The following is a 12,863-nucleotide window of genomic DNA, read 5'->3' on the forward strand; positions in this document are numbered from 1 at the left end:
AAAGCCATGCTGACTATCCTGGATTAATCAAGGATAATCAATGTGATACTAGGGAAGGATGGGGGATAAACCAGGAAACAACAGGTCCATGAGCCTAACATCTCGAACAGGAAAATCATGGGAAATTAATTCTATTCTTCAGTTTATCCCTATCACTCTTCTTGAATAATGGTACCACATTAGCTATGTTCCAGTGCTTTGACTAGAGTAAGGGTGCCAAGGGGGATATAAAAATTACTGTCGGAGCCCCTGCAATCTCCTCGTTGCCTCCTACAACAGGCTTAGATACAACTCAAATAGGCCAGGACGTTTGTCCACTGTCAAGCCTACTGAAACCATTAATAACTCCTCCCTCTCAATGTTAATTTGGCCAAGTGTATCATAGTCCCTCCCCCTGATTTCTAGATCTACATCATCCTTCTCTATTGTGAATACAAATACAAAGTACTTATTTAAAATCTAAGCAATGACTTCTGGCACAATAATACAAATATTTTAAGTTTAGGTGGAAGTAGTACTATTGTCACTATGTTAATGAAATAATATGTTCAGATCTATCAGCAGGACAACATTTTATGTCCATTTTACTCTCGTGATTTTGCCAGACCAAACAAGTCATTTTAATCCTGATGTGTGGTGGAACACAAGAAACAATTATAACTGGAGTGCTAAGTTTGTTTAAACAATATTTCAATTTCTTTTATTTATAGCAAACATTCAAAAAGATAATTGCGCAATTTGACTTACATCATTAGCTGCAAGAATTCCCTTTCAAGTGATGTCAAAGCAATATTGCAGTGCTATCCTTTAAATCATTCAATGAGAAAGTGATCAAATTGCAATGGTTGAAAGTTTCAATGAAAGGATGACACAGCGAAATGGTTTTCATTGGTAATCCAGTCTGGAACGATAGTGTGCATAAGATGTGCAGTTGATGCAAAGGATTTCAAAACAGAACCAGTTTTCTTAAGTCGATTATATAAATGCATAAGCTACCACAGAAATTTATACCATAGTGAGAAATCAATTTTTGACAATACTTGAGGCAAGCTGTTCAAATATTTGCTCAAGAAATCCTCGCTCTCATTCCACACAAGTTCCATCAGGAAAGTTCCGAAAGAACACTCAAAAATTAATGATAAAATAAAGTTATTCCATAACTGGTTCAGCAGTACAGAAAGACCTCACCCAGATTGTGCAAGACTAGACGTTTGGATCCGTACATTCATGATAATAGTAAATTACAAACAAATCAATTTATTACAAATGAATGTAACATACTGCACAATTTCAGATAGCCTTCCAGTGAACAAAACAAGGAAGTTGAAAAGACAGCTTGCAGACTGCTTGTCTATTTTAAGCATCACTATGACTACCGTCACCTCATTGAAGCGGTCTTCTATTAATCCTGCAAGCAAGCAATACCCTTTTAAAAAAAACTTGGCAAATCTTTTGCCTCCCAAATATTTAAAAAAAGGACTGAGATAACAGTCCAGTACAATCAACAAAAGAATGGATGCACTAGAAATGATGCACCTGAAAGAATCTACAAATCCTAATGAAAGTAGTTAGGAAAATGTTATTAAAAGTCAGAGGTCATTTTACCATTTAATAGACACCAAAGAAAATAGTTAAGCATGTTAATAATTTTCTGAAATCAATTCATTTTTAAATTCATTAACGCTTTAAATGTTTTAAGTACTATCTCAAAAGATCATATTTTAAGGGTGATAATTTACTTGTTGCCTTATTTTGCTAAGAAAATATTACTGTTTTGAGGTTGGTTTGGAGTTTAGTTTAGAGAAGTGCTACTCAGATGTGGCAGGAAAGAGATCAGATCACTGTATGATCCATTTAATGATACATCTAGTTAGTGGCAGCTGTATGTGTGTACATACAAGTTCAACAGCCACATCCACACAAAGGAAAATGCTTTGGGAGTGTGAAGAAAACCAGGGCCTATCAGGTCTATCCGACAGGGAGTGTCCAATAACCCAGGGAACCAAGTTGAGAGAAAAACAACTGTTTCCTCTCGTTTCCCAAACCAGTGGGTGTACCTGTGCTGGGTTAACTTTAATTTTCAAATGCTTCAATGCTCCTATTGAATTTAACATTTAGGAGTAATACCCTGAGAAACATACTCAGTGCACATTGAATAAAAGTCTCACAACGGAGTTACGGACTAATCTCAATGTTTTACAGATAAAAGATAGTCATCAATTTCAATAAGTATGTTGAATAAAACCAATCTCCAGTTGGGTTACAAATTGATCAAGTGGGGTCTCTGCTTGTTTCACTTCTTCACAATGAGATGGCTAATTAACCTCCAAGTTCCCAATTTAGAAGAGAATTAAGCAGTTGGGCTACAATTTGGTGCAATTTTACCTTCAACATCCATGCAATGCATAAAAACAGAATCAATACAGTTTACAGAAGCAGTTCCCAAAAAACTATTTTACAGTAAAAATTAAAATCTTTCAAGAAAAATATTCAAAGGACTTTAAAAATCCAGATTTTTTTTGCCTCAGGACAGTTCTTTGCTATTTTGAGAATTTGATTTAGACTTGATTTAGAGGACTTGTCATACAAAAGTAACTCAGAATTTCCTTTCGTACAATTCCCAAGATTTCACACTGTAGCATTTTGCTTTGGTGCATTACACAACTCAATTAGATTAAAGGCACAAGCACGTCACAGGGTACTGAAGGCTTTTTTCTTCTTTGGAAAAAACAGGTCCAACCTCAGCTGAGGCCGCAGTACACACGCTTTTTCTTTACAGGCGTAGCCTTTTGGGCAGCAATGCAGCTTATCTTCACAGCAGGTAGCCTGAAAAGTAATAAAAATGTTACATCATAACAATCTACAACCATATAACATCATGTCACAGAGTAAGAATGAGGGGTATGTTCAAAGGGATTTTGAATCCTTCTAAGACAATGACAGTCATTGTGGCCCAGAAGACAACTATTTGATCAACAGGTCCATGCCTCTCTTGAAAGAATTACAATCAGTGTTGCTCCTTGTTCTGTCCACATAGCCAGCACACAGTACCCCTCCAGTTTTCTTTTGGAATCACTATCTGCACTTAAATCATGTTCTAGGTTAATAGAACTTGTGTAATAAGGTTCTTCCATACATCTTATTGTTACAAGTTTTATTTTAAACAAGAATCCACCTGATGCTTAGCGCTTGATCTGTTTGTCTGGGTTGAGAATCAGAGCTATGAAAGATATTTGCCTGGATGCCAGAATCAAAACCAGAACAATGAACAAAATGAACATTTTGTATCTGTTTTTGAATTACTGCTTCTTGTCTAGGCAAACTGCCTTACGCAAAAATAACCATTTGTTGAACCTAAATGTGGAAAGGACATGCTGCAAAAGTGAACAAACTACTGGCAATTTTACATGATTGTGATTAAACTGGGGGTGGGGGTAGGGGGAATGCAGGAATGTTAGGTGGCCAACTGTTGAGATAACTCACCTCAGTACTCGCCATATAGCTCTCGAAGGCCTGAAGGCCTGACTGGTCGAGCTTAGGTTACTTTCTTGGCCTATCACAGGCCTTAGTACTGGTGTCCCCGGGTCAGCAGAACGGTCTGCTAGCTTCTGGATACTAAAGACTGTTGGTCAAGGCCTACTCCTCAGGGAACCCAACTGACAGGAGGGAAGGATATTTTTGTCTTCTTGACTCAGGCAAAGGGGACAGACTCAATCAAAAGCAGATGCCAATCCGTTGCAAATCATCCATGCCTCCAGTTGCTCCAGATTGCCCCCACCAATGCATCAAATGGATCGTCTTAGTTACCCAGTAGGGAACTAAACATCTTTCACCCCTGTCAGAAACATAGCTAAATGGGAAGGTAGTGTTGAAGCCCTTAAGTTGATCACTTAAGGGCCTTAATTGGTGGCAAGTTGAGAAAGTTTCCAGTAGACTGGTCCTCTAGCAACAGTAGGGCTCTGTACTACAATAGCAGTGTCCCTGCCAGGAGGCTTCAGTTCAAGTTGCACCTGCTCCAAAGGAGAGTAATGTCATTTATGAACAGGCCGATTACAAAACATCATCCCTAGTAACACAGATGTCACTGGGAACAACATTTTGCTGGTTGTAGTCATACTTAATGTAAAGGAAAATGGTTTTGATTGCTGGAAGTCTATCATCTTAGCACTATGACATCACTAGAGTCTAAATAGTCTGCCAGACCCAACTGCCATCAGCTTTTTCATCGATGACCTTCCTTCTAGAAGGGTGGAACTGCGGATGATGCTGATTGCACAATATCCAGTACTATTCGTGACACCTCAGAAACTGAAGTTGTCCATATGCAGCAGGGTCTGGACAGCTTCAACTCTAAATGTGGCCCCTTGATGTTCAGTGGCATTACCATTGCTGAATCCCTCACAATCAACAACATAGGGGCTGTCATTGACCAGAAACTGACCTGGACCAGTCATGAAAACACGTGGCTACTACAGCAGGTGACAGGGCAAGAATCCTGCAGCAAGTAACTCACCAAACCCAGTACCTACCCACACTCTACGATGCAAAAGTCAGGAGTGTTAGAGAATACTATCCACATGCCTGGATGTGTGCAGTTCCAATATCATCTAGGACAAAGTAGCCAAATGACTGGCACTAATCAGCACGTTCAACATTTGCTCCCCCTCACCACCGAAGAGGGTGTGTAGCATGCAGGAACTGCATTGAATTAACTCACCAAAGCTCCTCCAAACAACCGATCAGTTATGACTCCTACCTTTCAGAAGGATAGCAGCAGCCATACACCAGCCTGATATATCAATGTTAACTCTGTCCAGCAAAGATTACAGTTACTCAAGGAAGCAGCACCCATTACCGTGTCTCCGGGCCAATTTGATATAAGCAATACTAGCAACACCCATATCCCATGATCAAATTTAAAAAGTGATCTTCTCATCCAGACCCATTATTGCTGACATGGCAAGAAACTAAACAGCGCCAACTCAACCAATTATTTCTCCTTCCGGCCACCTGCAATTGAGGGAGAATTCTGCCATAAGTCTTTAAACTGACAGAAGTCAGTTAAACTTTCATTTTGCAAGTCAATAAAGTTGATATATCCCATAGTTTCCTTTATATATGTTTGGGACAAAATATAGTGGAATTTGCTTGTCCCATTAGCGCTAATGACTCAATATGTCAACACTCAGATTTATGTTGAGAAGACAGCACAATTTTTAAAAGAAGTTTTCATGGTGACTGGGTGATTCTGGTAAGGCCAATTTTATGTCTCACCTCCAGTTATCTTGAGATGAAGGCTCATGTATTGTTTTCTGCATGATAACTAGCAAATTTGCTCTGTTGTTGGAAATGATATTGGACATGGGTTTGGGCTTGAAAAAGATATATTTGTTTAAACTTGGAGTGCAATGTAACCCTGATTATAAGCAAAGTCTGCTAACCTGGACAACTTTAGAGGATTTGGAGTTAAGACCTCTGCTTTACGGCACAAACACTTTTGCTTCTATGATGGAATGTAGTCCAGTTCATTAGATATCTTCAACAGAAAGCAACCATGCTGAAAAAAGATCCTGAAACTCACTTTGTGCCATGCTGAGGGCCAGATGGCCAAATGGCCAAACTCTATACCTATGCAATGTTTCAATAAGCTAAACTTTTCCTCCTAAACATTTACACTTTCACTGTCTGAGATATTTCCAGCTGAAATGAGCAGCTTATGGAACAGAACTTAAGAGACTAGGTAAAAGACATTACCACACTAATCAGTGAAAAATCTGACTTACAAATTCGATTAAGGAACCCCATAATCAACATCTCAAGCCAACTTTTGCTTGTTTGGTTCATTTATGAAGAAGTGAATTCATTTGAACTCAGGCTATTACATTGTGGTATTACACAGAATGGCAATCCAAGCAAAGTAGGATGGAGGCTGGCGAAATTACAAAGCATCAGAGAGAATCTCAAGATATGTAGTTACAAAATTTGTGATCTGGCATTCAACACTAGCTGCCAGCACTGCAACTCCAATGAGTTGATGTCAAAGCAATTCACCTAAAGCAACTATAATTCATAAGAGTAAAGAGGTAAATGTGTAAATCATCCACAAGAGATGCATTTTACCTAAAAAGATATTTGAATCTCATTAAAACATGCCGATGCCACCACAGCTTCATATAATCCAACTGGACTCCAGTTTACCTCTGCCCCACATTCTTCCTCCCATCAAAGAAAGCATCTCTGATTGCTATCACATAGCTTCATATCCTCTTGTAAAAACAATTGGCCACTTCGAAGTTATCATAAATGAGCTTTCTCTTTTTTCAAGGTCACTAGATAGTATTGAAAATTAAGCACTGAAAATCTATTGTTCTCTTGTGTGCATCTGAAGGACTCAACTTCAACTGATCAGCTCTCTCATCAATCTAGCTCAGACTAGTGAGTTCATTATTGAGTGCCTTCAGGTTATTATTCTGCAGTGCTGAGATGGTAAAATCAATCCATTAAGAGAGTGGAGTACAATTTCTGAAACACTTACTTGTTCGTATGGACAGCACGCCCAGCCCCCTGAAGAAATCTTACAGCACGTGGCTGGAGATTGGCAATAGAATGTGTCATCACATTTTACATCAGAGAGGGGTGAACGTTTGGCCTCCCAAGGTACAGAAAGGCTTTGCTTTTCACAAGTTCCAGCCTTCACATTACAGGTGTAGCCATGTGGACAGCAGTGCTCATGATCCTCGCAGCACACTGCCTGTTGGAAATACAAGGAAATCTTCAGCACTATTTCAAACCTTGAAAGTTCCTTCTATTTGTAGCAAGCAGTTGGTCATAAAACTTGATCAAGACAATTTAAATCTAAAATTTATAACATTAAATGGGGAGCAACTATTAATACAACTTTTTTTTTTGTCTTTAGTAAAAAATGGACAGAATTATAGAACCTTTAAAACATACAGAACTTCACTGCAGTGGTTTATTGGAATTGAAACTTGCATTCATAGCAATTTTATTTGCTTCTATGGACATTATGTTAACTCCTGACAAAAAGGATGTTTGAACTGTAATTCTCAAAACCCAGACAACTCCATTTCACTTGTAATTCTATTTTGTGATACCAACGCAGTAAATACATGATGTCACTTATGAGATGACATCAATATAGGCTCACTATTTTTGTTTACTGAACAACCATGCTTCTGAGTGAGAAAATTCCTCCAATCCATCACAAATACATTAAGCACAGTGCATTGGAAGTAAGCGCTCAAAGTAACTATAAATTGACAGCCAGCACTTGAGGTTTTCATAGCTTTACCTGCCATTTGCCAGACTTTCTATCCAGGGATCTGTACAAAAAAACATCAACATTTGCCCAGCACACAATCCATCAATGGCATTTTGAGAAAGGGAAATATTTGCTCATAACAACAAATAAACCAATCAACTTTAAAACGTCAATAGCAAATAAAATGGAAGTGAACAGAAAATGAGTTGGGTACGTATTAATCAGTAGGTTTATGATCTTTATATTAGTAACATAGTCAAAAGAAATAGTTTTCCTGGTTTACTTTCACACACTCCTTAGCATGTGAGGTGTGAAAACTGACAGTGCTTTGAAGAAAACATTTTCATTTGTAACTTAATCACAGTGTAATGTTGAGGAATATGAGAGGAGGAAATGCAAAATAAAATATTTCCACTGTCAACAAACTGGAATCAAATTGATGGTTTTATATATTTAAATAAATAAATATTCAACTTTATATGCTTAAAGAGGTACAATAGATTTTATTCCTCAGTACAGTACATGAAATGCTGTTTTAAATGAAAAGTTGTAAACTGATCGCTCCACACTATCTTCCGTATCTTACTTTAAATCAGCACTTAAACAACAAGCAAAATAGTGGTATTGTGCACCGATATTAGAAGTACAGAACTGCTAATCTTTCCCCATTGTAGTCAATTCAGAAGCTGTATAATCATTTGGACTAATAATTTACCAAATTTATTAAATTGAATTCTATATTTGCTATAAGCCCAAGTTGGAGACTCAGTAACATTACCACTATTTTCTGCACTATATTTGCATGATCCTCACAGAAAGCATATGTACCATAGCTGATGACAGACAGTAGCAATCTTCTCAGCTCTAATATCATGCATATGCTAATATCTTTGGAAATGGAAGTGTTCTGGGTAGATGAAGCATTAAAGTGCATATGCCACTTGTGGAATCACACACCAATATTAATCAACGTCCTCGAGACAAAACATTGCGGGGGTGGGGGAAACAGGCAGAAGACAGCATGCGTCGGGGGTACGGGAGGGGAGGAGAGAGAAACAGAAGAAAGGGAGGATTGGGAGAGTTGAGGAATATGAGGTTTGGTATCTTTTTCATTTGATATTCAAAATAAAACCAGTATTTGAACCATTTATACAATCTGCAAAAAAGAACTTTAGGCCCATAAACAAAAGCCTTCTGAAATCAAAAGGAAGGCAGACAAAGTGCACTAAGGTGCAGTGTAAGCTGAAAATGTGTTGCTGGAAAAGCGCAGCAGGTCAGGCAGCATCCAAGGAGTAGGAGAATCGGTGTTTCGGGCATGAGCCCTTCTTCTTCTAAGGTGCAGTGTAATGCAATATTAACTGACTACACAAAGCAGACTAACAAAAATTTTATATAACATATGAAATGATTTATACATGCAACTGAACATTAACAAAAGCACCTGGTAAGGTTCAACAGACAGCAATGATGAAAAGCAGAGGGGAAAAATTACATTCATGTCCAAAATAACCAGCATTTTGGTTACAGGTTTAATCCAAGTGATGATACACAGTTTATTTGAAAAAAATGTTAATTTACACTAGTTCTTGTCCCTCATCAGGGAAGGATGGCTGTTGCTCCATTACATAATTTTAGGTTCTCCTTTGTTGTCCTCCCATATTTTGGTCAAATGGCCATTAGTCACACATGAACTTTGAATGCTGCCAGAATACTCAATAATCCAGAATTCAGTCAGCATCGATACATATCCATTCCAAGAGTCAGTATAAACCCATCCCATCAGGACGGAACCAAGTATTGGACTATAATTGTCCCTCCAATGAAACTGTCCTGGCTGCAATCAGCCAAATTTCTCCAGGTCAAACCTAAAGCCACCATTATTTCATACAAAGCATTACACTAGAGATGCTGGAAATGGAAACAAAGAGAAAATGCAAAGCAGGTCTGGCAGCATCTATGGACAGACAATTAACATTTCGAGTCTGATAAGATTTCTTCACAATGAAAACAAATGGAAAACAATGTTTGTTATACTGCTGACAGAGGGATAGAAGAAATGAGTGGAATGGATAATGAGGGGACCCAGAGCAAAAGATAAAGGGATTGATAATGGTGTTGAAAGAGAGATAGAGACACAAAATAAATGTAAATGTTACATGTGAAAAGGAACAAAAACAAGTTTGCTCTGTTGATAGCAAAGTCTCATGCACAAATAAGATATAGTTCTTGGGGGTGGGGAGTTAGCGTTATAATTAAAATGAAGCACAGAAGTCATGCTCTGAGGTCATTAAACTCAATATTGAGTCCTAGAGACTGTCAGGTGCCGAAGTGGAGGTAATGATTGTTCCTCCAAGTTGCATTGAGTTTCACAGGAACACTGTAGCAGGTCTAGGATGGAAATATTAGTAATGGAGCAAGATGGTTTATTGAAATAACAAGCAACTAGAAGATGTGGATCATTCTTACAGACAGAATGGAGATGTTCTGGAAAGCAATCTTAGAATCTGTATTTAGTCTCACAAGTGCAAAGCAAGTCACTTTGTAAGCAGCAAATACAGTAGACTAGATTGAAAGTAGTACATGAAAAACGCTGCCTCACCTGGAAGGTTGTGAAAGGACAACCATTATGTTTTCTGTAAATGCATGGGAAGGTTTTGTTTGTGGGGTTGTGCAGTGAGGAAGTGTTGGGAGCATTGGAGGAGTGAATCAGGGTTTTGCAGGGGAAACAGTCCCTGCGGAATACTAACAGTGCAGAGTTTGGAAATGTGTGTTTAGTGGTGTTTATCTCTTGGAGGTGGCAGAAATAGCACAGGATGAACCTGTGACCGAACAGACTTGTAAAGTGGAAAGTGAAGACAAATAGCATCTTATTATTGTTCCGGGTGAGAGCAGAATTGCAGAAAATGGGTCATATAGAGCGGAGTCGACAGTGTGGTGCTGGAAAAGGACAGCAGTCAGGCAGCATGGAGGAGGAGATTCAACGTTCTGGCCAAAAGCCATTCAACCACAGTGGGGAAACCACCATTATGTCCACTGCTCAGAAACAAAGACTCCATCTCAGCTGTCAAGTGATCTGGCTGTTGCAGGGGAAACTCTTGACTGTCAACATCCTGGGGGGGGGGGGGGGGGGGGGGGTAACACGTCAGAAAATTGCCCACCTTTAACTCTTCAATCTTAATGCTTGAAAATTATGGACTGGGGATGCAATATTTCCTAAGACCTATTCCCTGTCAACATCCAAGTAAAACTAAACTTATGGCAAGGTCTTCTGTTAATATTGATCCAAGTCTGACTGGCAGTTTAGACTGCCGTCATGGCAGGATCAGACATCCCTGCACTCATTCCTAATTTTCATGCTTCGTACTTTAAAAAACGCTCATCGATCACACAGGTTCATAACTGGACTAACTGCAACTCCCGTGCAGCATGTACATGTATCAGAATTATAAATGATTATTGTTGTCACTACTGTTTTGTTTAAGTCCAATTTTAAGTAATTAAAACAAGGATTAAAGATTTTAAAATACAGTTTAGCACAATGACTTCCAACTTGTGGTTTTTGTCAAAAAAATCCAGCTTTTTTTATGACTTACTCTAATCTTATTCCACATTGCACCATTTCTCAAGATTAGGCCGATACCGTTAGAAGTAGAACTGGTAATTCTGTCTTGACTTCCCAATTTCTTGCAGCTTCCTCATCCATATTCTGATCACTGTTGTGGTTCTGTTCGCCGAGCTGGGAATTTGTGTTGCAAACGTTTCGTCCCCTGTCTAGGTGACATCCTCAGTGCTTGGGAGCCTCCTGTGAAGCGCTTCCAGTTGTCAGTTCCAGCTGTCCGCTGTAGTGGCCAGTATATTGGGTCCAGGTTGATGTGTTTGTTGATAGAGTCTGTGGATGAGTGCCATGCCTCTAGGAATTCCCTGGCTGTTCTCTGTTTGGCTTCCCTTATAATGGTAGTGTTGTCCCAGTCGAATTCATGTTGCTTGTCATCTGCGTGTATGGCTACTAAGGATAGCTGGTCATGTCGTTTCGTGGCTAGTTGGTGTTCATGGATGCAGATCGTTAGCTGTCTTCCTTTTTGTCCTATATAGTGTTTTGTGCAGTCCTTGCATGGGATTTTGTACACTACATTGGTTTTGCTCATGCTGGGTATCGGGTCCTTCATTCTGGTGAGTTGTTGTCTGAGAGTGGCTGTTGGTTTTTGTGCAGTTATGAGTCCTAGTGGTTGAAGTAGTCTGGCTGTCAGTTCGGAAATGCTCCTGATGTATGGTAGTGTGGCTAGTCCTTTGGATTGCGGCATGTCCTCGTTCCATTGTCTTTCCCTTAGGCATCTGTTGATGAAATTGCGCGGGCATCCGTTTTTGGCGAATACCTTGTATAGGTGTTCCTCTTCCTCTTTTTGCAGTTCCGCTGCAGTGTGTTGTGGCCCTTTTGAATAGTGTCTTGATGTAACTTCGTTTGTGTGTTGGGGTGGTCGCTTTCATAGTTCAGGACTTGGCTTTCCTGTGTACCTTTGTGGTGAATTCTCCGTTCGGTGTTCTCTGTACCATCACATCTAGGAATGGGAGTTGGTTATCCTTTTCTTCCTCTCTCGTGAAATGGATTCCTGTGAGTGTGGAGTTGATGATCCAGTGTGTTTTCTCTATTTCTGTGTTTTTAATGATTACAAAGGTGTCATCAACATATCTGACCCAGAGTTTGGGTTGAATTTGCGGTAAGACTGTTTGTTCTAACCTTTGCATTACTGCTTCTGCTATGAGTCTAGAGATCGGTGAGTCCATGAGTGTTCCGTTAATTTGTTCGTATATCTGGTTGTTGAATGTGAAGTGTGTTGTGAGGCACAAGTCCAGTAGTTTAAGTATGCCGTCTTTGTTGATAGGTTCAACGTCCTGTTGTCTGTTCTGTATGTCCAGCAGGTTGGCTATTGTTTCTCTGGCTAGGGTTTTGTCGATAGAGGTGAACAGTGCTGTTACATCGAATGAGACCATGGTTTCTTCCTTGTCTATGTGTGTATATCTTCTCCCAAACTTTGAACACCTACGGGCGAGAGACGCTAAGACAAGCCAGGAAATGGGAATCCTGTGCCAACCGCCTAAGCGCCACATACGAACAAAACGTTTGCAACACAAATTCCCAGCTCAGCGAACAGAACCACAACAACGAGCACCCGAGCTACAAATCTTCTCCCAAACTTTGATATTCTCATCACATTTACTGTTCCAGTGTACTACTTATCTGCACCAACACCAAATATAGTGCTAATTTCTCTCTCTCGGATTTTACTGACTTCAAAGGTCTCAAATACTGTTTCAAATACTTTATAAAAGCTTTACATACAAAACTAAAATAATGCAGTTGGAGGAAATCTGGAATAAATGCTCAATTAATCAGGCAGAATCGTTTCGAAAATGTTTCAGGTCAAAAGTGGTCCTTCATCAGAACATTGGTAAAGCGTGTAATATTAATTATCTTACCAAATAGCCAAAAATATTGGGCAAAATGTATTGTAAAGCAACCGTGGAATATGTTGTTTGTGTTCTGTGCCTGCTGCAGACACAAAATTTCGTGATATTTCATTCC

At 39.3% G+C, this 12,863-nt stretch overlaps 1 protein-coding gene across 6 annotated transcripts in view; it reads right to left on the reverse strand.

The window, feature by feature from the left end:
- Positions 1 to 673: 673 nt before the first annotated feature.
- The window catches only part of LOC122539986 (progranulin-like), a 106,459-nt gene continuing 94,269 nt past the window's right edge, over positions 674 to 12,863 (reverse strand). For all 6 annotated transcript variants that reach the window (XM_043675243.1, XM_043675241.1, XM_043675239.1 and 3 more), the window contains exons 15-16: positions 6,536 to 6,751; positions 674 to 2,826 (exon numbers count right to left, since the gene is read on the reverse strand). In XM_043675243.1, the coding sequence (XP_043531178.1) occupies positions 2,692 to 2,826; positions 6,536 to 6,751 (351 nt within the window). In that variant the 3' untranslated portion in view covers positions 674 to 2,691. The remainder of the gene's footprint in view (positions 2,827 to 6,535; positions 6,752 to 12,863) is intronic.

This window comes from Chiloscyllium plagiosum, chromosome 33, assembly GCF_004010195.1.
Source record: "Chiloscyllium plagiosum isolate BGI_BamShark_2017 chromosome 33, ASM401019v2, whole genome shotgun sequence".
Classification (NCBI taxonomy): domain Eukaryota; kingdom Metazoa; phylum Chordata; class Chondrichthyes; order Orectolobiformes; family Hemiscylliidae; genus Chiloscyllium; species Chiloscyllium plagiosum.